Source organism: Misgurnus anguillicaudatus, chromosome 9, assembly GCF_027580225.2.
Source record: "Misgurnus anguillicaudatus chromosome 9, ASM2758022v2, whole genome shotgun sequence".
Classification (NCBI taxonomy): Eukaryota; Metazoa; Chordata; class Actinopteri; order Cypriniformes; family Cobitidae; genus Misgurnus; species Misgurnus anguillicaudatus.
The window spans coordinates 7,950,540-7,978,446 of NC_073345.2; the positions used below are offsets into that span (position 1 = coordinate 7,950,540).

General features: G+C 37.3%; 1 protein-coding gene across 7 annotated transcripts in view; it reads right to left on the reverse strand.

The window, feature by feature from the left end:
• Positions 1 to 27,907, reverse strand: part of rgs14b (regulator of G protein signaling 14b) — a 50,936-nt gene that overhangs the window by 1,155 nt on the left and 21,874 nt on the right. For 5 of the 7 annotated variants that reach the window (XM_073871078.1, XM_073871083.1, XM_073871082.1 and 2 more), the window contains 13 exons: positions 24,884 to 25,012; positions 23,674 to 23,695; positions 19,018 to 19,187; positions 15,323 to 15,419; positions 14,686 to 14,825; positions 14,070 to 14,261; positions 10,147 to 10,255; positions 9,982 to 10,022; positions 8,353 to 8,544; positions 5,254 to 5,330; positions 5,009 to 5,135; positions 1,965 to 2,040; positions 1,610 to 1,662 (listed from right to left, as the gene is read on the reverse strand). In XM_073871078.1, the coding sequence (XP_073727179.1) occupies positions 1,610 to 1,662; positions 1,965 to 2,040; positions 5,009 to 5,135; positions 5,254 to 5,330; positions 8,353 to 8,544; positions 9,982 to 10,022; positions 10,147 to 10,255; positions 14,070 to 14,261; positions 14,686 to 14,825; positions 15,323 to 15,419; positions 19,018 to 19,187; positions 23,674 to 23,695; positions 24,884 to 25,012 (1,425 nt within the window). Of the gene's footprint in view, positions 1 to 1,609; positions 1,663 to 1,964; positions 2,041 to 5,008; positions 5,136 to 5,253; positions 5,331 to 8,352; positions 8,545 to 9,981; positions 10,023 to 10,146; positions 10,256 to 14,069; positions 14,262 to 14,685; positions 14,826 to 15,322; positions 15,420 to 19,017; positions 19,188 to 23,673; positions 23,696 to 24,314; positions 24,496 to 24,883; positions 25,013 to 27,907 lie in introns of those variants that run through there. The other 2 variants (XM_073871084.1, XM_073871079.1) reach the window with 2 other exon arrangements.

Genomic DNA, 27,907 nt, shown 5'->3' on the forward strand with positions numbered 1-27,907 from the left:
TTAACTCTTTCCCTGCCATTGACAAGTTATCTTGTCAATTAAGAGAAAACATTTGCATGAAAAAAAACCTGTTCCTGATGAATTTTTATGTTAATCTGCAATACTGATTATCCGATTATCCACTAGATAGGGCGCTTGCCCAATGTTTAATAAACTAAGCAAAAACGTTATTTACTAATTTTAAACCCTGTGTATGTTTTGATAATCGTTCTGAATCTGATTTCTACAAAAATTCCTTCACAAAAATGCAATTATTTCAGCGTTTTGCTAAAAAAAAAAAACTTATATTTAAAGGAATAGTCTACCCATTTTCAATATTAAAATATCTTATTACCTTAACTAAGAATTGTTGATACATCCCTCTATCATCTGTGTGCGTGCACGTAAGAGCTGGAGCGCGCTGCGACGCTTCAATAGCATTTGGTATCAAACAGAGATAAAGTTAGAAGTGACCAAACACATCAACGTTTTTCCTATTTAAGACGAGTAGTTATACGAGCAAGTTTGGTGGTACAAAATAAAACGTAGCGCTTTTCTAAGCGGATTTAAAAGAGGAACTATATTTTATGGCGTAATAGCACTTTTGGGAGTACTTCGACTCGCCTGAAAAGTCCGCTCCCCTTCTCACTCTCATAATGGGAGAGGGAGGGTGTTACTGCGCCGAGTCGAAGTACTCCCAAAAGTGCTATTACACCATAAAATATAGTTCCTCTAATAAATCCACTTAGAAAAGCGCTAAGTTTTATTTTGTACCACCAAACTTGCTCGTATAACTACTCGTCTTAAATAGGAAAAACGTTGATGTGTTTGGTCACTTCTAACTTTATCTCTGAATGGTACCATTGAATGAATGGGGCTAAGCTAAATGCTATCGAAGCGTCGCAGTGCGCTCCAGCGCTTACGTGCACGCACACAGATGATAGAAGGATGTATCAACAATTCTTAGTTAAGGTTATAACATATTTTAATATTGAAAATGAGTAGACTATTCCTTTAAGAGTTTATAAGCACAGAAAAAATATAGATAGGATGAACGTTTTTTTTTGTTTTGTTTGTTTATTTGAAAGCAGAGGGTCTGTTCTTTCATTTGATATATCTGTATGTTTATATATTTTTAGAAGAAAAATTTCCTGGAAAGCTTTTGTGAAATTCACAAAAAATGCTGGCGGGCAACTTTTCGAAAAAAAAATGGCTGGCAGGAAATGAGTTAATCTTTGCGACTCTATGGATCTTCTACATCCATGAACAGTTTTTAACACTAAAGACAACGAAAAACACGAAATCGCATCATATGACCTCTTTAAAGTTAAAAACAATATTGGGAAAAGCAGTCAATTCTTAATATGATGGAACTATTTTATACTTCTCAGGACTGAATAAAATATGTTTATAATTGACATAGCAGTGCATTCTGGGATTGCTTTCTCCACTAAGGATGCACGCAATGCCTGTCTAAAAGAATGCATCTTTGAAGGCAACATAATAATGCTGTCCACCCTCAGGAGCAGGCTTCAAATCGAGCGTGCCTCAAAATACTGTCTAGGTAGGCAGTTCACTATGTTTTGAAACCGAGTTAATGAGCACTGCCGGACCGCAGCATTAGACTTACATGTATTGAAGGTGGTGACGTGATGCCTTTCGAGCTGCTGGCCTTGTCCACAGCTGTAACATGATGAAAACATACATACATTATACCTATACATATTGCATAATATAAAAAACAAAGTTGTTATGTAAAGGTAACATTGGCTCAGAATTCAGTCCAGAGGGTGAAAAGTTTTTGTTGCATACGGAAACATGACAGGGAAAAAACAATACAGTACAAATGCATGGTGACATGTTTTCTACAGAGGACAGGGCTACTGGAGATCTCAATGACTTAAATCATTGTTAGTACATAGAAGCGAAAGCCAAGAAAAAAGAAAGACCAAACCCAATACGACCAAAGAACCAAATATTCATACCTTTATCTAGAATTAGTGTCTTATTGGCCAGAAGTGTGACAGGTGTATTCAAACTTATTACATGCCCACTTCCACTCTAAAAAAAACATAAAGAAAAACAATGAGAAAGTGATGAACACCAGGATATACAGTCTGACTGTTCACAAAAAAATACAAACAGTGACACTGTTTTGTCTTGTTTTAAGTACAAATATCTAAACATTCTTAAATCAAGATGCATTTTCTTGATGAGCAAAATGATCTAAGAAATTAAATTTAAGACTGAGAATTAATTAAGATTAATTTAAGTGAATTTGTGCATAAAACAAGCAAAAATATCTGCCAATGGGGTAAGGAAAAAAATCTTGAACTTTTTTCTTAAAGTGGAACCTATTATGCAAAATTTATGACATATGTGAACACAACCACCCTATGATGAAAAAAATCATCCACCAGCTCATTTTTTAATCCCAATTAAACCAAAGCAGTCTCATTAGACATGGCGTTTTGCTTCTCTTATCAATGTGAGGTCACATTGATAAAGCCCCGCCCACTTAGTGTCTAAATCTATTTTAACTGAAAGTGCTCACTGTCTGTTTGTAAGAAAGGGAGGAACTGTAGCTCATTTGCATGTAAAGGTACAGACATTAAAACAGCACGTTTTTGCTATTATATTTGTACTAAAAACAAGACAAAAATACTAAGTAAGAAAGTTTTTTTTTTCAGTGCAAAAGTTGTCACTGGGGCAATACCTATTCAAAAAGTACACTTTTGTTCCTCAAAGGTACACATTGGTACAGTACCTTAGAGCAGTTGTTCTCAAACTGGGGGCATTGACCCCTAGGGGTGGGAATCGTTTGGACCCTCATGATTCAATTCAGAATCGATTCTTGAGGTACGGCTAATTAGCATATGTGTGACGTCATTATGTCACATTTGCGCTCAAAGCCAGACTGCACTCAAAAAATGTTAATAATGTTAAATTCAAAATAGTGTTAATTTTGACCCATAATGGGTAAATTTGGACAGAGCACATGCTGGGTTAAAAATGACCCAATGTTGGGTTGTTGTTATGCAACCATTTGGTAAAAACAACGCAGCATTGGGTCAATTTTAACCCAACGGTGTGTTCTGTCCAATACTTACCCATTATGGGTCAAAAATAACAGTTTAGTCTAATGTAGTGTAGTGTTTGCCTTTTTGCTACTAGTCTCTGTCACTAACTAGTCTCTGTTAACTAAGTTCTCAATTTAATAATTCTTAAAAACATATATGTTCTGTTTCTGCTGTCAGACATTCAAACCAGTAAAAAATATTAATTAAACGTGACACACCGTCTAATCATCATCATTATAGACAGTGATTTTGGCAGTATCACTGTTTTATCTACTGCAGTACATCCAGCGCCTGCGTCCAGATAACAAACTATGTGCATATTTTTACAGAAATATAAATGCTGAGCACAGAACAGGCAGAGGAAGACCATCCCAAAATTTATTTGAAGGTTTTGTTTCCAAAACGCAATAAATTTTGACTAATTTCGGTAAAAACGTGTTTTCTATACCAAGAAAGTAACAAGATGAAAAACACTATTTTCTGTTACAAACTTTCACATAGCATCTTTAGGTTATTATAACATTAAAAAATCAAATCCGTAATTTGATTTTCAAAGATTTATTATAAAAACAGATTATTTTCTACCGCAAAATGCAATAAATCCATGACAATTTTTGTTTATAAAAGGCTATAAATCTATTAAATGAATATATAAATGTGCATTCATATTTGCCATGTTATATTCATTTAGTTGACTAGTGATATACACTGATTAAAAATATAAACATTAATGGCATTCATCAAAACACTAACTACACTAAGAACACTGTCATTGCCGTGGTCTTTCTTGGGATGTCGTTGCTGAACTTTTTTGACAGCAATCAGCTGTAAAATGTTTTGGTCCTGCTTGATTTTCGTTGACTTTGAGTAAAATAATGAAAAGTTGTTCATAAGATCCTCTGGGGTCAATGTGTTAGCATGACAGAAACTTGATGCTGTCAGGAGAACAAGCAACAGCCAGACTTTTTTTCTTCACCTGAGTGCCTCTCGCGTAAGATTTTGAAGGCTTACGTTTCTTCCCCGTCACAGAAAACCACCACAGGTTTATCAATGCCATCAAAGTATTATTTTGTTTTTGTTTGTTGATCACGAAGTACAAAGTAGATGAAGAAAACTAGGATTCCCTGTGTATTCAACATGCCACCATTGTCTTTTACAATGCGTGGAATGGTGCGCTGTGATTGGTTAAGCGGATTTATTGCATTCTGCAGAGAAGGAGGAGTGGCGTTTATCGCGTTTTTGGAAAAAGGGAGACAAGATAACACGGCGGATATCTGATTTTGCGTCAAATTAAGAATTAACTTTTTAATTCTGACCTGATACAATACGGATTTTGGTGGTAACACTTTTTTTTTAAATGCCATTTATTGTGTTTGGAACCAAACGCTTCATTTTGTTTTCTTGCAGTTTAGAATGAGTCAAACCCTTGAGTTCTGCCTTTTGGTTCTGATAAAATTGATAAAAAGTTATTATTTTGTAAACTAACTTTTAAGATTCGATTTTTGACATTTGTGAATCAAATCAGAATAGTCCACGTCCACATTGCGATGCATCTAAGAATCGTTTTTTGCTCCCACCCCTAGTGGCCCCTGGGGAGCTGCGAGATTGTGCTGGGACACCCAAGTTTTATGACATTTTATTAAAAAAATCATGCATTTATCTTAGATTCTGTATAATAACACCTCTACTAATTAACAGCGTACATTATTTAATTTAATATGTTTTGTTTAGTTCAAATTTAATGTTTTATGCCATAGATTTTCTTTAGGGTTTGTTCAGCATTGCTACCGTCCTGCTTTTTTAGATTAAATGTATAACCTGGGGAACAAAACAAATCAAATCTCTCCCCTGTGTCCAGCTTGTGGTCCATCAAAAGAAGGTCAAACTGTTAAGTTTTAACAAAGAACAAAATAAAACATCTATTCCAATCACTGTAGACCACCCCTCACCATGGTAACAGTGGCGTCCTGTGGCCTGAGGCGATATTTAGTAAGCATTGTGGCGAGGGCGTCCTGCAGCGTCTTATTGGACTTCACAACAACAGCCACAGTTTTACCGGTAAAAGCTACCTTCACCCTGTATAAGAAGCAGAAACGTACACAGGTTAACTCCTGACAAAACAGGCTATTTAATGGATTGTTTGCGGTTAACCCGAATCTAAATGGTTTCATGATAAAACAGTGACAATACTCACGCAAATGTTACCCTCAGTTCCAAAAACACCTGCTGGTCCTTCAGCAGAGAACTGTCCTGGTCCAAAGATAGCGGTTGCTATACCGTTATGTGGATTAAAGGGGGGAAAGAGAACTGTGTGAGAGTGATAAATACAAAAAGGCAAACAAACTAATCTGAAAATGTTGCTTGTGGTTATGTCCATCATAAAACACTCGTCAAGCAAACGTGCTGTAAGCATCAGAACACATTCATGCATTTGGTACATCTAAAGGCACTCGCCCATTCACCATTCAGTACATTGTCAATGTCCTATTTAAGTGTAAATGACACAGCTGTAGACTCTACTGAGCATTTATATCAAATTACAGTCATGATGTGTCCTGAATGACGAAAATAACTACTTTAGCTGCTTCACCGGAACGCATTTACAAAAACCTGATTATAATCGGATTTCAAATCACATATAAAATTGGTTTGGGTTGTAAAGACTCAATTTTAAGGATTTGAGTCAAATGATCTTATTCAAAAGTTTAGGGATCTTAAAATCCCCATGGTGACGTATATCCGGCTTCTGAGATGAAAAGGGTAGAGGGGGTCGCACACCAGACGCGCAGCTCAGTGAGGACAATTCAGAGGTATCGTACACCGGAAGTGCACATTAAATAGAGGGTGTGCACATGACGTCACCTTCGGCGAAAGTGCATTGCGATTACGTCCACTGAGTGGCAAAAGAGATAGCGGCAGAATGAGTGTACAGTGTGAAGTGGGTCATGTTGCTATATGCAATCGCTGCGATCTCTTCCCGACCCCGCCCACTTGCCAGACCGGAAGTGAAGAGAGATCGTTTTGAAGAGGGGAGGAGATTTGCGTTTTTCGATTAAAGATTATGAGGGCACATGAATTAAAAAAAAAAAATGAAGCTCACAGATAAGTCATTTGGAAAAAAAACACAAAATTCTAAAACAAATGACAGTTTTCCATTTCAATTTCATTGCAACTTCAAAGTCTTTTGCTCTAAAGGTATTGGCTTGAATGTTTAAAATTAGTTTGATAATTAATTAATATATATATATATATATTAGGGCTGTCAATAGATTAAAAAAATTAATCTAGATTAATCGCATGATTTTATGAGTTAACTGCGATTAATCGCAAATTAATCGCACATTTTTATCCATTCTAAATTTACCCTAATTTAACACTTTTCAGGTTTTTAATATTCTAATCATATATACATATATAGATGCTTTATGCAAATGTATGTTAACAACAGCCTGTTTACATTTTAACAGATTCACCAGCCATTGTTTTGTATATGAATTTTCCTTTCAGAAGATTTTTCTTTCTCCATTTTTGTTTGCTGCTGCATCATTTGTGACCTGTGCTGGCAAGTTGAGTCGGAATTAGCAAATTTAAAAAAAATAGTTGTTCATATTTTGACATTCTCTATTAAAACATAGAACAATGCATGATTTGTTGAAATATAACAAAATATGACAGAATTACACGTGTTTGAAGTTGAAAGAGTCAAATTACCACAAACATTTCCACATCCATACATTATATTACCACATCAATACCTTAAAATCACTGGTAAAACTATAAGATTTATAAAAACATAATCAATATATGTTACACTTTTTTTTCCTTTTGTTTGATTGACATTGAGACAGACTGCTTAAAATCTAAGTGATCTAATATAATGTTACACATCAGATATTTTTACCCAACAGTTAACCAAACATTTACTTAAAACATAACAGATTATAGAGCCTACCTGCGTGAATTCTTATCAAAACAGATATTTGTAAAACTGTAATTTTGTGTAGATGTCTATATATCCGGGTCGCGCACTCGCGCGTCTGTGTGCACGCGCTTCAGATATCAGTCAGTCAGCGAGAGGGGATCGCTTTTGAGTCTTGTCGCTCTTAATAACTCTTTAACATTAATCAGGTACCGAACTTTATCTCTCTTAATGACTCTTTTAACATCAAGCAAGTCCTGCAGTCTATTTTATAAGTCATGCATAAAAGCGAAACCAAAATGAATTGAGACGCATCTTTGTATTAGATTAAGCATTAGGAGGACGGTAGCGTTACACCTCTCAGACGTATAAATAAAGATCGTATCAGATGTCCAACGAGCATTTAGAGCATTGGATTTGGTAGACGATTTGCTTAATGTTCTTATTTCTATGAAAACCTTTTACTCATTTAGAGAGAGTCACATTTGTCTGCGTCTCTGTTCATTCAACTATGGGCTGGACCAAGGGTCAAACAGAAATTGCGCGTTGCGTTAATCTCCGTTAATAAAATTAGTGGCGTTAAAATGAATTTGCAATATATATATTCACATCACATTGGAAGAAAAACTTAGAAAAACCTGTATATATATATATATATACAATTTTAAGAATATACTTATATTTATATTTTATACATACTTTTACATTTCTACAAACTTTTACACTTTGGCCAAAAATATATATTTTTTGTAGTATGGGGTGTCAATTATAAATGTATTTGTTGCTGTGAAATGCATTTTAAAATATACGTTAATATGTAAAAGTTACAACTAAATATATTTTCAAATTAAAAAATATATTTAAGTAAGCTTTACTTTCTATGTATTTAGCATATATTTAAAACATATTTAGGCACAAATACATTTTTGCAGTTTGGGTAGTTTTAACACACCTTCCACACTTATATTTATTTACTCAGTGGCGGCTCGTGACTGCTCTTCCGAGGGGCGCAAATTCAAAATATGTGTTCAGACTGTGTTGTGTGTTGCTAGTGTTTTCAAAATATGCGTTTGGCGCGCCGAGTGAACCTGCATCCTGTGTCTTGTCAAAAAAATAAGTGCTTTTATCATAAAGGGTTTATGATAAAAGAAAGAGACGCTCTTACTCTCAACACGCAGAACACTTTAAAATTACAAACCACACACATGGCTGGCTACATACGTGTTGTGACAAACTTCGCATCATGCGCCCTAGAAAAAAAAGGGTCACTGGCCGCCACTGCATTTACTGTACGCTATTCCATACATGCAGTTTTGATGAGTTTACTATTAATTTAAAATATATGCAAAAATGTTTCACATTAACAGTTCTTACTTTATCTTTGCCTTGTAGATAGATGATGATATCTGACAGAGGAAGGCGTCTTTTCTCACACAAGCCGGTGAGCATATCGCGTACAGTGAGTCCTGGTCGGGCCGGGGTGAGAGAGGCCGTGCCGTCAGGTAAGAACACACAGCAATATTTGTCAACCCGTCCTTCTGCAGAGCGAGCCACTAATTTTTCAGCCTGTAATAAATGACATTTATAGAGCTTATCATCGATGATGTCAATATCAAGTCCAAACCAATAGTCTTATTTACCCTCAGTTTTAACACGGTCTCACACCCATGGCGCCAACACTTGACGACACCCGACCATGCGTCAATATGTTGACGCGGAGGGTATACCTTTCGCGTCATTTTTTGACGAACTGGGGACTCCAACACCACCAGGTACGCGAAATTAAACAGTTGTCGCCTGGCATTGGGGTTAGGGAAAGGTTTGGGTAGGGATGTCATTATGTAAATCTAACCCTAAACCGACGCGAAAATGGTAGAAAATGGTAAGAAAATAGGAAAGAGAATGCAACGGACTTAATAGTATTGAAGTCCCCAGTTCGTCAAAAAATGACGCGAAAGGTATACCCTCCGCGTCAACACATTGACGCATGGTCAAGTGTCGTCAAATATTGACGCCATGGGGTGAGACTGGGTTGTCAGTTTTCCCCACACTGCAAAAAATGAATGTCTTACTTAGTATTATTGTCTTGTTTTCTAGTATAAATATCAGAAAATAATTTTTTCCAGTTTCAACTTAATTCAATAAACTCAATTTAAGTTTATTTTTCTTTATTTAAGCCACTTTGCTTATCAAGAAATATATCTCAATGTAAGAATACATATTTTTATTGGAAAAAAGACAAAAATACTAAGACATTAATTTCTTGCAGTGCATGAGTTTCTATTTATGAGATATTACGTGAAGAAACCTTCCTGGTAGTTAACAGGAAATTACAACATTAACCATACAAAAAAACATGACTCGAAATAAACATCAAAATAAACAAGATAACTGGAAAACAAGAAAATTAGATATATTGCAACGGGAACCACATATCTTATTTTTTTACGATTTTATTAAAAGTTTTATTGATTTATTTGATATTTATAAAGCTAATTGAAGCCATGACTTTAAAATTTCTTCAATCTATGATATTATGAGCATCAGAGTTTAATTTCACATTGATTTCAAAGATCGATCTTAGTCAATATTAAAGTTATCAAGGTACTATTTTCACTCAATGTACGTTATGCAGGATGATGTTATATGGACCAGTTCGAAGGATGTGGACAACACTGGTCCAGAAGCACTTCCTGTTTCCGTTTTTTAACACTAGATAAACGTTGGGATAAAATAAACCAACAGAACATATAAACCTGAATTAACCGAAGTTAAACAAACATCTTAAAGATAATAATATATGTAAAATAAATAAATAACTGTCACAAACTGTAACAGGAAGTGTTTCTGGACCAGTGTTGTTTACATCATTTGAACTGGTCTATAGAAACAGTAAATCACAAAAAAATGACTTTAATTGGGTTTTCACAGAATGGGTCACAAAAGATATTTATTTTAAGTCATTGTATAATCCTGGTACAGTGAGATTTTATATGGTGTTACCTCTGAACTCTTCAGTCCAGTCTTGGAGCTAAAAGATTGTTCTGGAAGTGGTCAAAAACAGGGAACAAATTTATTACACTGTCTTAAATTATTAGATGGGCTAAATTTAGGTCTTATTTTGTCTCATGTTAAGACTTATACTGTAATCTGGCATCATAACATCACCTCCCCAGGACTCTCTCTTCTCTTTGCGTTTGTCTTTTCCTATCAGATTGACCTTCATCCTCTCTAACACATCTTCAGACTCTGCTGTACTTGGCTTGACCTTTAATCTCTGAAAAACAATTCATTTTAAAATGTACATGCACTTTCCTCCAAAGCTACTTGCATCCAAGTTATTATTTGACAAATTTAATTTATATATTTATATTCAGTCTTAATTTTATTTAAAAACTATTTATACTTTAAATTACTATTATAGCAGTTTTTTAAGTCATAGAGTGCCATAAAAAAGTTTTCACAACACTGGTAAGCAGGCTCATACTGATTTTCTTACCCTCTGAATTATACACATAATTGCTGTTTTTATTATTATTTAAATAATAAAAAACATTACATTTAGGAAAAAAATAGAATATAAATATGAAAAAAAATCCACAATAACCTATAAACTTAATAATATCTTATAGTCACAATGCAATATATGATGTCATTATCATATTTTGCATACTCATAACTGCAGACACAATTTGCGATGAAAATAAAGAAAAATATTAGATTAAAATGGTCTTTTCTATTCTGTTTGGCTTTTTTATTTGCATCCATATTGATATGTGTGTCAGCAAGGAATGTCCCATGTGACCTTTTTATAATTTGAGCACCTTCCCCATCCAAAGGTCTCTTCACAAACTGTAATCTGCCGACAGGTTAAAGAGACAGTTCACCCAAAAATAAAAGAATTTTTTTATCATTTACTCACCATCAAGTTGTTCAAACTTCTATAAATTGATTTATTTTGATGAACACAAAGGAAGATATTTTAAACAATGTTTGTAGCCAAACCATAGAGAGTAAAAAAAGACGATGCAACGCCACTTCCTTTCATTGTAATGAACTGAACGTAAAGTGTACGGCGATAGGCGCTGACATGTTACTCAAAAACATCAGTTTGGAGCCTGGGTATGCGCAAAAGGAATCGTCCGTGGAGCCGGAGGAGGAGCCACGGTATCAAACACTTGCACGCCCAATTCAACCACGCCCCTTGAACATCTCATTTGACTGGCTTTCTAAAATAAGGCGAGTTAAATACAAATACCACTTACGACTTAAATTTAAAGACACATAATAATACACTATATTAAAAGCAGCACGGTTATTTTTTTTAATGATTTAAAATGAACAACTAGTCTATCAAAATGTATTTCACAATTGCAAAATTATATTTACATTTACATTTAGTAATTTAGCAGACGTTTTTGTCCAAAGCGACTTACAAATGAGGTAAACAATAGAAGCAATTATAGCAACACAAGAACAGCAATACATAAGTGCACATAAGTGGAAATAGTCTCATCAAGTCAACACAGTATACATAGCCATGGGTTAGTTCTTTTTTAAGAATGTATAGATAGATAAAGAATAAAAGGAAAAGAAAAGTTAGTAAGTCCTATACTAGGAAGTGAGGTAATGGCGGAAGAGATGGGTTTTTAGCCGATTCTTTAAGACAGCTACAGAGTCAGCAGATTGTGTCGCGACCGGCAGATCATTCCACAGTTGTGGAACAGCTCCAGAGAAGGTACGCGTTTTATCTAACGTTAGACGTGTTATCTTAGCTAATTACCTTTATTAATTAGCTTATAAAGACCACATTTAACATCACCAGAAAAAAAACTCAGTGATTCGTCAGATCCTATAGAGCAGTGGTTCCCAACCTTTTTAGCCCTAAGTACACCCACAGCCCTATCAGTAATGCTTAAGTACCCCTTCATTGAAACTAAACCAAAGTTGTGTTTTAAAGACAAATAATTAGTAATATGAATTATTTAATTTTAAACATTAAAGTAAAAAGCATTGACTGATGAAGTATGTTTATTTCAAGAAACCACCATCATTGCGATCAGTGTTTGCATTTTATCAGCTCATTTGCATTTCACAAGACACACCCAAAAACGGCACATTTTAGTTCAGGCCTAAAATTGCAATTTTGACATGCTATAATAATGATCTGTGGGGTGTTTTGAGATAAAACTTGACATACGGATACTCTAGGAACGTCAAAGACTTATTTTACATTTTTAAAAATTTCATCATATGACCCCTTTAAGGGCCAGATTTACTAACAGCTTGCGCAAACCATCATTTTGGCGTTAAATAATGACTGAACTTACTAAAGACATGCAGTAGATATTTAGCTCTGAAAGGGTGTTATTTTTGCGACCGTATTGCATATGCATTTGTAGAAGTTTTCCTTTCAGACGCAACATTAACGGGAGGAGAGTATGTGTAAATTATACATTTTTTTACCTGAGTTTTGTTCGTTTGCATGAAGAGGGCAGGGTTTATGGTTTATGCATCCAGCCACCAGGGGGCGATCAATGAGCCAGCAGCTTCACTTTCAGGTAGGGCTGTCACGGTTATGAAATTTGTCTGACGGTTAATTTTCTAATGCCGTGTTTACACCAGCCGCAGTAGAGGCGTGAAGTGTGAGTGATTTCAATGTTGAGTCAATGTGAAGAAGCATTGATGCTCGTCTGGAGGTTTTGCGGTGCGAATGAGGCATTTGGCGCAGTGCGGAAGACGCGATTCTGCCTCATTCGCGCATCTAGTTCGCGCGAATGCCGCAAATTGTGCACCTGCCCGGGTACGCACGAATGGTGCTTTTTGTGAATTTTGAGTATCACACGAGTTAATAAATTTGAACTTTGGCGGAATTTCGCGCCGCGTTAACCAATCAGGAGCCTGCTTGCTGGTGTGGAGGCAGCCCCGCCCGGAGTCACTCATTCAACTAGAAAGAACGCTTGATATTGTCCGTAAGCAGTGACCCGGAGCTATACGACACAAGTTCTTATTTCTATATAGACAGGATTAAAAAGGAGCTCGCTTGGAAGAGTGTCAGTGAGGACATTGGGCAACCTGGTAAGTTGTAATACACACTTCACTTTTGAGTCACGTGACGTTTATCGACCCGCGCCGGTTTTTTTCACCTATAGTAAGGTGACCAAATACAAACAGTAATCAACATCAGTCATCTTGCAAACAGACAACCCCTATAGCACTTGCCCCTCCCACAAGAAGCGGATTTTGCCTCTGATGCGCGTCAAATGCTTGCTTTTTCCGCGCGACAACTTCGCTCTAGACGCGCAAATGCATTCAAACTGTTCAAGCGGCAAACTATGCGAGGTAGACGCGATTTTGATGCCTCAAACGCGGTTGGTGTAAATGCAGCTTAAGAAATTGTGTGTATTATGAATTAATTGCCTGTTTTAGGGCTTTGACAATTATGACGATTGCTTTGACATTTAATTTTTAATAAAAAAAATTTCTTTGTTTATGAAATAATTTATACATTGTTGTGTTTATATAAATTAAATCCTTTGCAAGGTTTACCTGGCAGTAAATATTAATACACATAACACATATTTAAAAGTAATCTGATACTGTCTCATTTATACAGGCACTGCAGCTCCCCCTTGTGTTTTTGAAAGAGATGTGCAATCATTGTGGTGATCTAAAATCATCGCGATGAGGTCAAACAAACTTTGTATCTTCCCTCCTTTATACAGGTTTATAACAGTTTAAAGGCAGGGTCCATGATCTCTGAAAGCGAATATTGATATTTGAAATCACCTAAACAAACACGCCCCTACCCCAATAGAATCTGGAAATTCTTTTGATAGACCCGCCCCACACATACGCAACGCAGGCGACATTGTCGGTTAGTAGACACACCCCTTACTGCTGACTGGCTACAAGTGTGTTTTGGTAGTCGGCCCGACTCCCTTTTCAAAAATCACGCACCCCGCCTTTAAGGTTGAGTAAATGATCCCAGAACTTTCATTTTTGGAGGGTGAACTATCCCTTTATGTTAGTGTATATGAATGACACAAATTAAAACCCATTTAATAATAAACCTCTTATGAAGACCATACCTCTTTAGTTCTGCCGTCTGCTTTAACTTGGCCTTTGGGTGAAGTGCTGGTGGGTTTGGCTAAAGCGAGGGGTTTGCCACGAGAGTCCAGCCCTGGCAGTGGTCTGCCCTCCACATTAGCCAGCATGCAGTTCTGATAGAGCTGCGAGCGCACAAAGCGAGTATAGCTGTCAAACTTCATCAGTTTGAAGATCTGGAAAGAGAAAGAGAGGTAAGGACACTTCTGCTCAAGAGGGAGTCAAAGGAGATTGGCTTTAGATTTGATTGCTTTTAGTCGCTCTGGGAGTTTTCGTGTCGTGATTGCTGGCTGTGGTTCAAAAGTGGTTTGTATGAAATAGCAGGATCCTCTTTGTCATGTTTCATATGACGATAAAGGTCTCACTATGGCATGTTCTTTTGGCTTTTTTTAAGCATTTTTGCTTCCTTTTGAAAAGATCAGAGGTTGGTACAAACCAGCATGGTAATAAAATGAATTGCCATGCTGGTTAGTGGTGGGTTAGTACCAGTTTGTAGTAGATTTACACAACAACAATGTACTGAATGTCATTGTTTAATATAATTCCAGTTACAACTCAAGGGGTTCATGAACCCTTTTGGGAAATCCTTAAATCACATACCTGTTGTTGGGCCTTTTGAAAGATATCAGGATGAGGGTTTTGCACATCTTTCTCTTCTACTCGTACCCTGTCGTCTATGTTGATGGGAGAGGTTGCATTGCTGGACAGGTAGATGTTATAAATCGAGAGAGCCTCTTTCTTCAGCTATATGGTAAGAAAAGACCAACATACCATTATTTAACTTTTTAGGATAAATGTATTTATTCGCATAAATGCAAATGACAAATTCCTCTCCAGAACTAAAGAGAAAACTGTATGATATAAAAACAATATCTCACCCATAAATGCTCTCACTCATATGTTGTTATATTTTCAGTGAAACACAATTTCTGCATACGGGTCAACTGTTAATGACAGTTAGGCTTGCACCATAGGTTCCAAATAAAATTTGACACATGTATAATGATTTGCATGAATAAGTTGATTTGAATATCTTGAATTTTAATCGGTTCATCTCTACAGAATACAGTTCAGCAGTCATGTGGACTACTCGTATAATGCTTTGATAGGGATTTTGTCCTTATGAAACTTGACAGTTTGAGGTCAATATATAGTCTAAAAGGCATACCCGGAGATCATTACTTTGGTTTGGGAGGGCTGTCTCTTTAAAATAGTGACCATCATCCTCTGTGGTTTCTCAGCTGTTCAGTTTGATGGGCAGGAATCTTGCGGTACTTTTCGCAAGCCAGCCAGAATAAAATGTTTTCAGCGCTGACCTCGGATTTGAGGAATGCCTGTGTTGAAAACAAACATTTGTTCACATTTCTGATATTTATGTGCATCATCTGCAGTACATTCAGTCCCAAAATGTTCCTGTTAATGTTTCTATAAAATGCTGAGTTGTTTTAACTAGACATGCACTGATATAAACATTTTCCACCGATACGATAGCCGATTATTCAGACTGATATCTGCTGATACAACGCAGTCTCATGTAGATGCGTATAAATAGCACGAAGTGTGAAAATTGTGCAATACATACGCCAAATTCCACTTTGGCGTGCATATAATACTCCAGTCTTTCCCATTCACTTAAACGGCGCATCTTTTTGTTGTTTTATTTATTGCTTTCTCAAATTTTTTTCTGTTTTTTAAACCATTTTTGCTTGGGTTTAGGGTTAGATTTGAGATTTGCTTAAAGGAGCATTTCACCCATAGAAATATTAATCTTTACTGAAAGTGTGTTATATTTGTAGGTGAAATTTAACATACATTTAGAATTTGGTGCCTATTTGACCGAGAAAATATGTGTTTGTAGTCTCACTCCCTCAACAAAGATATTGGACTTCCTTCTTTCAATGATGCAAAATGATGATTTTTACATCATTGAAAGAAGGAAGTGCAACACTGAAATCTGTATTTCTCCTGTCTCAGCGGTAACTGAGAAAATTATGCATGACCATTCAAAAACATGTCTGGGGTTCTAACTATACACAGCTTAATGCAAATGGGTGAAGTGTCCCTTTAAGGAGGTTATTTAATATACAGGTTTCTCCATGTTTTTGTCTATATTTAAGCCATGGTCGCTTAGAGTTAGGGTTGGGGTTTGGGTTAGGACGTCATTTTTATATAACAAAAAATTGCTTAAACCCCAAACCTAAGCTAAAATGGTAAAAAATAGCAAAAAAATTGAGAAACTACCGAGCCCCTAAGGTGAGATTGGAGTAAAAAAATCTAAAGTTTAGGTTCATGTGCTTACGTGAAACTTTCGCATACTCACGCAAAACCTTCATGTGCAGATTTTTTTTTTAAAGTTTAGTTTCACGTGCGCACACGAAACTAAAAGCGATAGTTTCACATGCGCACGATAGTTTCACGTGCGCACGCGAAACTAAACTTTATTTAATTTTTTTATCCATGTGCCCTTAGGGTCTCCGTGAGAAACCAATAAATAAAACAACAAAAAAAGATGTGCCGTTTAAGTGAATGGACTGGCATATCATATGCACGCCAAAGTGGAATTTGGCGTATGTATTGCACCATTTTCACACTTCGTGCTATTTATACACAACTCTGTGAGACTGGGATCGCCGATACTGATAGTTTGGTGGTTATATTAACTTGGATTAACTAAAACCTAAAGATACAACATTTCTGAATGTAATTCATTCACAAGTGATGTTTATTTACATTATCTATACACAGAGTTGCTTTTTCCTTTTCTCTTTTGATTGACAGGATATATCGGCCATGACTATCGGCTGTTTTTAAATATTGATAAATAACAGATTCTTGGCCTAAATATCTCATCTCTAATTTCAACCCATGCTTGGATAAAATATGGACAAACCCAACCAGTGGCTTAAAATTAATCTACACTGTCAGAAAAAAAAAGGGTACAAAACTGTACATTTTCTGTCGCTGGGGTGGTACCCTAAGGTTCTGTTTTGTACCTTTACGAGTATACTAAACATAATACAATGTCTTTGGGTACATTACCGATCTATTGTGTACCCCTAAAATTTAATCCTGCTGTAAAATCAAGGTTATGATCTTGTTTTTGCTTTGTTGTGCTGTCTCTGGTCCATGCGCGTTCACATATCAGTCAAACCGTAGTTTGGAAGCAGAAATAGACGTACCTTTTCAGTGGTTTAGTGCGCACCGAAGTTTGGGTGGCAGCATTTATTTAAAAAACCGCACAAACCGAGCAATCGCAGCAGAGATTGTTTTAATCAAGCCCAAGCGTGTCGCACAAGCCCTGAAAAGTGACGCCAAAACGTCTCGATCGCCCCCCAGTGACTGGTCCCATATGGGTCATAAACCCCGCCTCCCCATGTTATTCAATGGGACTTGAGAACAACTAAACAATTTAATTACAGTTCAATTATCTTTTTTCCACAGCTAGTTTCTGTCATTTACTGTAGCTTTTATCACGCTTATGTAAATTCAAGTGTTTGTTTTTAAAATAAGTTTGTTTTAGTTAGCTATTTAATGCTATAAAAACGGTGGTGTCACGTCATGATTGACAGCTGTGATATGCGCATTCTGCGAGAGCGACGGCGGGGCCTTGATTTCGCGGCTTTACCTCCTTCTCACTACTGCGCATGACTGGTCCCGAAATCGCTACTGCGCAGACTCAAGACCCAAGATGTCAGCGCCGTATCTTGACACTGACGGCTTCACTTTCACCAATGGAAGAGAGCGAACGGGCGTCGTCCATCTTGTATGAACGTCATCCTCTCAAGTATGAACATGGCCTAAGGCTCACAATAGATCCTTGCGGTATAATATTGTACCCCAAAAGGTCCCACATTTACAAAAATGGTCCTTTGAGGGTGACAGAAAAGATATTGTTTTGTACCTTTTTTCTGACAGTGTATGCTGGGTTGTTTCAACCTCATATGTTGTGTTGTTACAACCCATTGGGTCAAATATATACATTTTCTAGGTTAACTTAATCCAGCCATTGGGCTTGTCTATATTTTTCCCAACCATGAGCTTAAACAACCATTTATATAGCATTTATGCATTTGCTTTTTACCAATGACACTTACAGTCCAAAGTATGTATTTTATCATTATGTAGGATACTAGGAGTTAGGAACTGAACCCACAAACTGGCTGTTGCAAGCGCCATACTTTACAAGTTTAGCCACCATTAGCTCAATCATCATTACATTAATCTTGGAGCTCTTTTATCTCAACACTAAATATCAAAGGTTTCCTTTGCCCTTATAACCCCTACCAGCGATCAACAGGTTCAGCCCTGCCAAATTCTCCACACCTCCTCATTTCCATATAATTATAGTGACTCACAATGTGGGCCGTTTTCACCTTACCCATAACCGCTTTTATCTTGTTTTACAAATTTCACAATGAATTGGTTGAATGACTTGCACTGCGTGGTTGGTAAACAAATGTGAAACGGAAATGCTTCATAGAGCCAAGCAACATGCTAGCAGCTTCCAAAGCTCTGTCTATTAAGACGTCAATAAATGCACGGTTATGTCGTGACAAGCAAGAGCTGGTTTATTTTTAGGAGATCACTTCTGCATTTCTTTGCTGCATGCACAGTATACTGCTAAGCTTGTTGTATAACAAACTTGGTGAAACATCTCCAAGGAAAGTTTTAAGGTATACTGAACAACAGTTACAGTAGTTCTGCTCCATCATTCTGATTGGATTAGAGGTATTCAAATAGATATACAAGAACAGCACAGGAACACGTTACTGTTTTGTATTTTTGATAACACAGCAAGAAAATGATCCATTTAATATGGCAATCAATACAATTTCCAGTGCATGTGATGCATATCTGGAGTGACGTGCTTTCCATGTCCATAAATATTTGCTCCCATGCCTGTGACTGTATAAGTAATACTTGTTTACTCACTGTGAAGTAGCGGATGCCCATCGGGTCCTCCAGCAGTCTCTCAAAGCTAACAGCCCAGCTGGCCACCTTGCCCACCCCTGTGGATCCTTCACTGGGTACAGTGGGCAGACTGGAGTTACTGCAGGAGTACTGAGTCCCTGCCCGCTCATCTGAGTCCAACATATTCAGTTCTAACAAACAGGAAACAGAGAGATGTTGAGAGGCACTGGCAGGTGTATTCAGTGAAATGTATTAAATTAAACAAAACAATTTAAAAATGAAACTAAATGTATATATATATATATATATATATATATATGCTGCAAGACAATTTTTAGGGTCACTTGCTAATTTTTTCCACATTTTAGAATAATACTAAATCCATCAAAACTATGGCTGCGTCCGAAAGCTTTGGCAGCTGACTTTTTGCCTCACTGTCTCATAAGGCAATAACTTCGACAGCATGAAGGCAACTCTGGGAAACATATTCAGACAGCCTTCATAGGCAGCGTAATGCAAATCAGTTTGAAATATAACCAGAGAGCCTTTGTAATAATTAATGTCATATTTGAAAACTACAATAGTATTTTTTTTTCGCTAGAAATGCAATCAAAAGGTGTAAAAAGTGAAGAAAAAACTTTATTTACACTAAATTTGTGAGCAAACGTTGGATTTGGATGTGCCTTGATGCCTTGATGCCTTGGAATGCTGCCTCCGAAGGCAGCAACTTAGAGAGCCTATGTAATAACACTATGGGAAATGTGACTATGGGAATGACTAAATAAATAATAAATAAATAAAACTGTCATATATTAGCATATTTGATTTAGTCACCGTTTGTCTAGAACTTTAAAATTTATTCTTGTCATGTTATCAGTTTTGGTTTTTGATGTGTCACCTTTGAGATGAGAGAGTCCTGAAACAATAACTAGCTTCTGGTAACAGCGCCATCCTGTGCTGCGTCCGAAACTGCCACGTTCCATACTATACATACTATATAATAAGCAAAAAGCAGTAGGGGAGGCGAGTAGTATGTCCGAATTTATAGTATTCCAAAAACAGTACGCAAAAAAGTACCCGGATGAACTATACTTCCGGCAAGATCCCGAAGTGTTAATTTGATGGAAACCTTAAAGGGGAGTGCATGTTTTTTGAAAAAACATTTTGGAAAAGGGAGTCGGGCCGAGTACCAAAACCCACTTGTAGCCAATCAGCAGTAAGGGGCTTGTCTACTAACCAACATCGTTGCCTGGGTTGCGTATGTGTGGGGCGGGCCTATCAAAAGAAGGTCCAGATTCTATTGGGGTAGGGGCGAGTTTGTTCAGGTGATTTCAAATATCAACATTGGCTTTCAGAGATCACACAACACACCTTTAACTATCCCGTGAGCCCCTGAGATAGGAGTTATACAGCGAAGAAGAAGACAAAGGGGCGCTTTATTCAAAAATGTCCAAAAGCGGTAACACAGCTCTATTCAAATGATACATATATTAACAGCTGTCCCTTGTGGTTAAATTGCGCTAACGTCATTCCAGTTAATGAGTAACTTGTCGTTATGACGCGTGTCACGTGATGTATCAACACGGTGGATGTAATACGTCCAAATTCATTCATACTATCCATATTCATACTATATAGTAGGGGAGAGCGGGACACAACTTAATGCTTTTTGGTTTTGGCTCCATCATTCAAAAAATATTTAAGTTTGATTCATTATATTTGCTATATCATTATATAGCAACACACACATCTCTGCTACAAATGAACATTTGAAGTTTGTTTCTAGTACTTAACATTCTTGGACAATTACACCAAACGTGACAGAAGTGCAAACGTTCCAACTTACCCCATAGGTGGGGTTAGTTATAACAGGCAGGGGGTTAGTTGTAATACTTGCTAAAAATTAAGTTTGCATGCAAATATTTCAATACTATTTTGTCTATATACTTGAAGTGGATATTGTTTATATATCTGTCTATAATAGACAGATATCCACACTGTATTCATTCATCCAGCCCTTTTCTAACTATAGATCAATTATAAACGGATACAAATGTTTAAAGAAAAGCAGCACAATTATGACAAAATTTTTTTTATATGTGACCCAGTCTGTAATAATCATACTACAGTTTCAAAATTAAATTCTAAGATAATGAGCATCAAAGTCTGATTTTAGCCATTCATTTCATTATGATTTCGTGACCTTATTCAATCAATATTAAAGATATGAACAAAAATACATTTTTGATGAGACATGCACATTTATTTTGTTGGCAGCCAGCAATCTTTAGTGTATAGTCTTTTTAAAACAACGGCAAGAATTACGCTAACGCTAGCGGTTTTCATATCGTAAGTGCTGAGGGGTTAGTTGTAACACAGAGTTACAATTAACCTCGCTAGATCAAAATATTTTCAAGCCCACCAAAAAAGTTGCTAAGACCTGCAGACATATTTCAAAATGATGCTATGTTTTAGTCAACAAGACACTGATTAAGATGACATAGGGGCTGGACTAAGCTTTTACACCCGTGGCCGGCACATGTTTTCAATCGATTCCAATGGAAACTCTGCGTTTTTCAAATAAGCCAGCAGCTAGCGGGTTTTTTCCACCCTGAAGTCGCTTAACCCTGTGCAACAATGTAAACAATCCATGTTACAACTAACCCCGCATTAGTTTTTGGCCCGCGCACCCTTACCTACTGTTATAACGGTCGATCAGAAGTATACTTCATCTAATTCAGTAGCTACTGTCACAGTATGCGATTTCAGATGCAGCCATGGACTCGATTCACGTGAGTTTTAGCGTAATGAGCGTTGGTTGTCATGGGTACGTTGCGCAGTGACATTCGTAAATCGCATTAGATGGCATTTTTACCGGAAGCTAGTTATTATAGTTTATAAAGTTTAAAATATGGATATTTTTCTTACAAAATCACATCAATTACCCACAAAACACCTTTATTAAAGGAATATTCCATTTTCTCAAAAGAAAATTCCAGATAATTTACTCACCACCATGTCATCCAAAATGTTGATGTCTTTCTTTGTTCAGTCGAGAAGAAATTATGTTTTTTGAGGAAAACATTGCAGGATTTTTCTAATTTTAATGGACTTTAACAACAATTAATACTTAACTCAACACTTAACAGTTTTTTTCAATGGAGTTTCAAAGGACTTTTTCAAACGAGGCATAAGGGTCTTATCTAGCAAAACGATTGTCAATTTTGACAATAAAAAAATAAATATACACTTTTAAAGCACAACTTCTCATCTAGATCCGGTCCTGATGCGCCAGTGTGACCCCACGCAATACGTCATGATGTCAAGAGGTCACAGAGGACGAACGCGAAACTCCGCCCCAGTGTTTACAAGTGTTGAGAAAAAGGATCGACTGAACAAAGAAAGACATCAACATTTTGGATGACATGGCGGTGAGTAAATTATCTGGATTTTTCTTTTAAGAAAATGGAATATTCCTTTAACCCCTTGGGGTTCTATGAAGGATAGATGCACTTTTTTGGACATCAAAGTCAGAAGTTATATAAGGACATTTACTAAAATAACTTTAAGGGGCGGTTTCCCGGAGAGGGGTTAGACTAGTCCTAGACTAAAATAAATTAAGAGCTGTCCAAACTGAAAACATCTTGCACTGACATGTCTTAAAACACACGAGTGCCCATTGTGTTACCTCAATGCACACAAGTAATGTTGTTAGTAAGGCATGTTTGTTAAAACTAGTTATATTTCCTAATTAAACTAAGGCCTAGTCCTGGCTTAAGCTAATCTCTGTCTGGGAAACCACCCCAAAATGTGTTTGTCTGAAAGATGATGGACTTGTTTATCTCGGATTGCTTGAGGGCGAGTAAATCATGGGATGATTTTGATATTTGGCTGAATGCATCGCAATGCACATAAGACAGAAGTAAACTTCAGTGTACAAACAAGTCAACCAGCATATCTCAAGTGACTCAGCTTTCATTTCAAGAATGAATGCGCTTATTTTGTCATCTTTTGTCTTCCTGGGCTGCATATGGGACTTGCTTAAGAGTAAACTTATCGGCAGTTTGACATTTCCTTTTCACACTGAGAACTGTTAAACAGTCTCTTCGGGGTAATAATTAGCCAAAACCAAACTGTTCAGTTATCTCTCACTTATTCTTTCACTTCCGATACTACAAACATCACTTGTTTTGTGGCATTGATACGCAGCAGAGGAATTTCCCCGAGGTGGATTACAGTTGTACTTCATGAATGATTAGCATCAGAAAGACTTCACAGATGATTCTGCCTATGCGACTGATGTTTGTCTACTGTAGTTATACATTCTAGGCAGTCACATGACTTTCTATACCTCTGTCTATCCGTCTGCCTACCTGTCTACGTTTCTCTCGTCTCTTTCTGTCTCAGAATGACTTTAGAAACGAAAGAGGAAATTTGTGTGGTTACACCTGCTGCCCCAAAACAGGATGTAAACAGGTCAGTGACAAAATGATAGACTCTGATGTGTGACTGCATTAATGCCTTTAGTTAACCACGCGATAAAATGGAGAAAAAAAACGTTTCCTTTTTTGCCTTTGAAGATATGACCAAGAGGAACACATCATTCATCTTGGTTCATTGACCTCCTCAAAAAAAATAAAAAAATTAAATTAAAATCATTATTAATTCATAACTCACCTCCATCAGAAACCGCCAGCGTCTGTGGGTGAAAATGAAATTATATCAATCACAGCTGTAATTTGATGGATTAGATGTAATAAAATACTAAAGATTAAAGATATAAATGTTGGATCATTGGGTACAGTCATCATTGGTATTAAAAACTGAGTTAAAGCACACAATACTTTGGAAATATGCCCAGTTTGATTTAGTGCCACCGGCCAAATGAAGCGGACACGAGTATCCGAGAGATAAAGAAAGAGACACAATTGGAGTCTGAAATGAAATTGCTGTTCTTTTCATCTCTGATTGCATATTAACTGACACCATTGTTCATTTATCGCCTCATTCCCGGGAGGGTAATGCCGTAGGAGTTAGATCCAAAATGCTATTGGCGCTAAAAATCAAACAGAAGTGGTAAGAAAACTTTTTTAAGATAGCAGTTCCGCCTTAACAAGTCACAAGGACATATCTTCCTCAGATAGTGTTCAAAAAGTAGTATCTTTGTGTGAGAAAAATCATGTCAACCCCATTGTTATTAACTTTTGGCAGCTTTTGGCACCCCCCTAAAAAGCTGACATCTGTGGCAGTGCTATCATACGATATGCAAAACATACAGACATCTACACATGAACAGACGGGTGACTCTCTGTACCTACCTTGAGTCCATTGGTTATTCCAATGTTATTCCCTTTCAAAGACATATCCATACAATCACACGTACTTTAGGATAATAGCGAGCGCATGAGTGAGTTGTTTCTCATGTGCGTATGAGCCGTGCTCTAAACTCAATTTAACTTCCTGCTCGAACAGGAAGTCTTACCATGGCAACATGCCGCAAGAGGAAGCGTGGGCACGTTTCAGACAGACCTCTTTTTTCTCTTATTGAAGGTTTTACAGTGAAACCACGGCTGCAGTTCTTCCATTCTTACATAACAAAGTCATTTACGTAAAAGAAAGTTTGTTATAATGACACGAATGAATGTACGTGACATAAAACATTACACCTTTGGAATCTGAGAAAATCTAGTCAGATTCTAAGCACTGTAGGCCAATAAGTATTAAGACATTGTAAAGCTATTCGGCAATATTAGGCTGGGCAAAATCATTATGGTGCATCTCAAATCTAAAGATGTTTGAACCCTTGGCATGCAGCAACTCGAATATGAAGTGACGAGGAAGTTCTTGACTTGAGGGTTTTTCTTCCGAAATCAGCCAAATGTGGTACCTTATTGAGCGTGTGTGTGTGGCCGTCTGACAGGGTGTTGGGTCTCCCAAGAGTCCTTCGCAAAGAGTTGCGACGAGCGAGGTTCGAGAAGCCTCTGCTTATTTCTTGAAAACTCAAGGACCTCTGATTCTAGCCAAAACACAACACAAAAATTGCAGTTCTTGCAACAAACGGGCATTTGTAATGTTTTCCTCTTACACAGACAACCCAGCAATACACTCTTAAAAATAAAGGTGCTATAAAGGGATATTTTATGCACGTTTATGACAACTGTCATTAAGTGTCACCTGCTCAATTATGTCACCTCTAATGCAAAGATGACACTGTTTGAGATATCTTTGTCATGACAACCTGACATAAACCAATGCATCATAACTTGTCATGACAACTTGACCAAGATATCATAACTTGTCATAAATCTGTCATAAACATGACAAAGCAGATAAATAATCAAAATTAGGAAACTAACTAGCTTTATGGGTTAACATTACAATAAACTTTCATGCGGTTGGTTTTGACATTGGCTGTCATGAGGTCATTATAATTCTGCCTAACCACATCTTACCAGTGATACAAATTTAACTTGTCATTTAAATGTCATTAAGTGTTAATACTCTGTCAAATAGTTTTAAAACAGCATCATGAATATTTTTCTTGACCTCAACTACAGTGGTACAAATATAATTTGTCATTAAAATATCATTAAGTGTTAATAGTCTGTCATATAGTTTTATAACAGAGTCATGAATATTTTTCTTGACCTTAACTACAGTGGTACAAATATAATTTGTCATTAAAATGTCATTAAGTGTTAAAACTCTGTCAGATAGTTTTATAACAGCGCCATGGATATTTTTCTTGACCTCAACTACAGTGGTACAAATATAATTTGTCATTAAAATATCATTAAGTGTTAATAGTCTGTCATATAGTTTTATAACAGCGTCATGAATATTTTTCTTGACCTCATCTACAGTGGTACAAATATAATTTGTCATTAAACTGTCATTAAGTGTTAATACTCTGTCAGATAGTTTTATAACAGCGCCATGGATATTTTTCTTGACCTCAACTACAGTGATACAAATATAATTTGTCATTAAAATGTCATTAAGTGTTAAAACTCTGTCAGATAGTTTTATAACAGCGCCATGGATATTTTTCTTGACCTCAACTACAGTGATACAAATATAATTTGTCATTAAAATGTTATTAAGTGTTAATACCTTGTCAAATACATGGATATTTTTCTTGACCTCATCTACAGTGTTACAAATATAATTTATCATTAAAATATCATTAAGTGTTAATACTCCGTCAAATAGTTTTATAACAGCATCATGAATATTTTTCTTGACCTCAACTACAGAGGTACAAATATAATTTGTCATTAAAATATAATTAAGTGTTAATACTCTGTCTAATAGTTTTATAACAGCGTCATTAATATTTTTCTTGACCTCAATTACAGTGTTACAAATATAATTTGTCATTAAAATATCATTAAGTGTTAATACTCTGTCAGATAGTTTTATAACAAATTTATATCAATCAATCATAAAATGGCCCTGACATGTCACCAGACACCAGGAAATCACGTTCATTTCAAATACTTATATCACTGACAACAGTGGTCCTGCCAGGATATTGTCATTTAAAAAGTGGAGTTGCAGCCCTCAAATGATGTTTATGTCACCGGGTGACTATGATAGGGCAGAACCAAAAGTGGCGGAGAAGGGTTCCGCCTGAAGACGGTTTCCGCCCGGGCCCGATTTTTAACTACACCACTTTTGCTTCCTGATCTCCCTAGCAACGCAGAGCAGGAGAAAATGAGCAACAGGTGGGGTGAATTAGGCTGGCCGTCCACGATTGGAGGAGGGAGTGAAGACAAGCACATAAAAAGGTCCAAGAAGCACAAAGGAGGCAGAGTGGTTTTCGGGTGAGAGTCCCTTTTTGCCTTGGGCAAACTTTAACACACGCGCCGTCCCTGGAGGAGCCGAAAGGGCGCCGTTGATCCGCGAATCACTTATGGTGTAAGGAAAGAGTGCGGCTGCCAGAAGAGGCGAAAGGGATGGGGCTGTGAAGATTAAAGGGACACTACACTGTGCGCTTGTGGTGTACTTTGTATACGCTGTGTTGCTGCTTTGCAGACGGACTACGCTGGCTGGATCGTTCTCCTGGGGAAGAGAGAAGGGGACAGTCAGCTTGCGAAGGAATACTGGGAGATTTCACTCGTGAGAGAGCGGACACAGAGCATTCAACAGTGCAGATATTAGAAATCATTGACAACGAAGAGTGAGTAACAGCTGTAGTACTTATCTGTATAATACTTAGAAGAGGAGTTGCTTGGTGTGTGTTTTCCTTGTGTTTGAGGTCCCTGGCCCCACTGGAGAGGGAAGCGTGGGCGAGCCGCGGGTTGACCGGAAGCACGGACGAAGCAATTGGTAGGAAGCACCATTCACCAATAGAGCAGTGGCCCTGTGGAAAAAGGAAGCGCAGGTGAGCCAGAGGAGTGATAAACAACACGCCGGGCCTGTGAATAACAGACATCTCACTCTCATCGGTGGTCCAGCTATCGCCCAACTATCCTCTCGAGGGAGTCGTAGCCAGGTGGCGAGGGCGATCTAAAAACCACGTGAAGTTGTATAAGAGTGCTGTGGGTGAGTTTCACTGATTGATGGTGTTTACGCTTTACTTGCTGTGTGTATGCTGTGCTTATAGCGTCCAAACTGCCTAGCCTCGGACAAATCGCGAGACGACGACATCTGTTGTGGCCTGGGTCCTACGGAGAGCGAGAAAATTAAGCCCTGTGCCCCGGGTGTGTCAACGAGAGCGTCGCTCCTCCAAAGAGCAGACAGTGGTGAAACCCAGTGAGTATCGTAGGAAGTGTACCGTGCGGATTGAGGGTCATAGCTGTGTGTGTACTGACCTTTCCAACAGAAGCTCGTGGTGTGCGGGGCCCCGACGAAAGTTCGCCCCAACTCGTGACCCCGGCCGTGGAAGTAGGAGGGGGAGTTCGGGAAG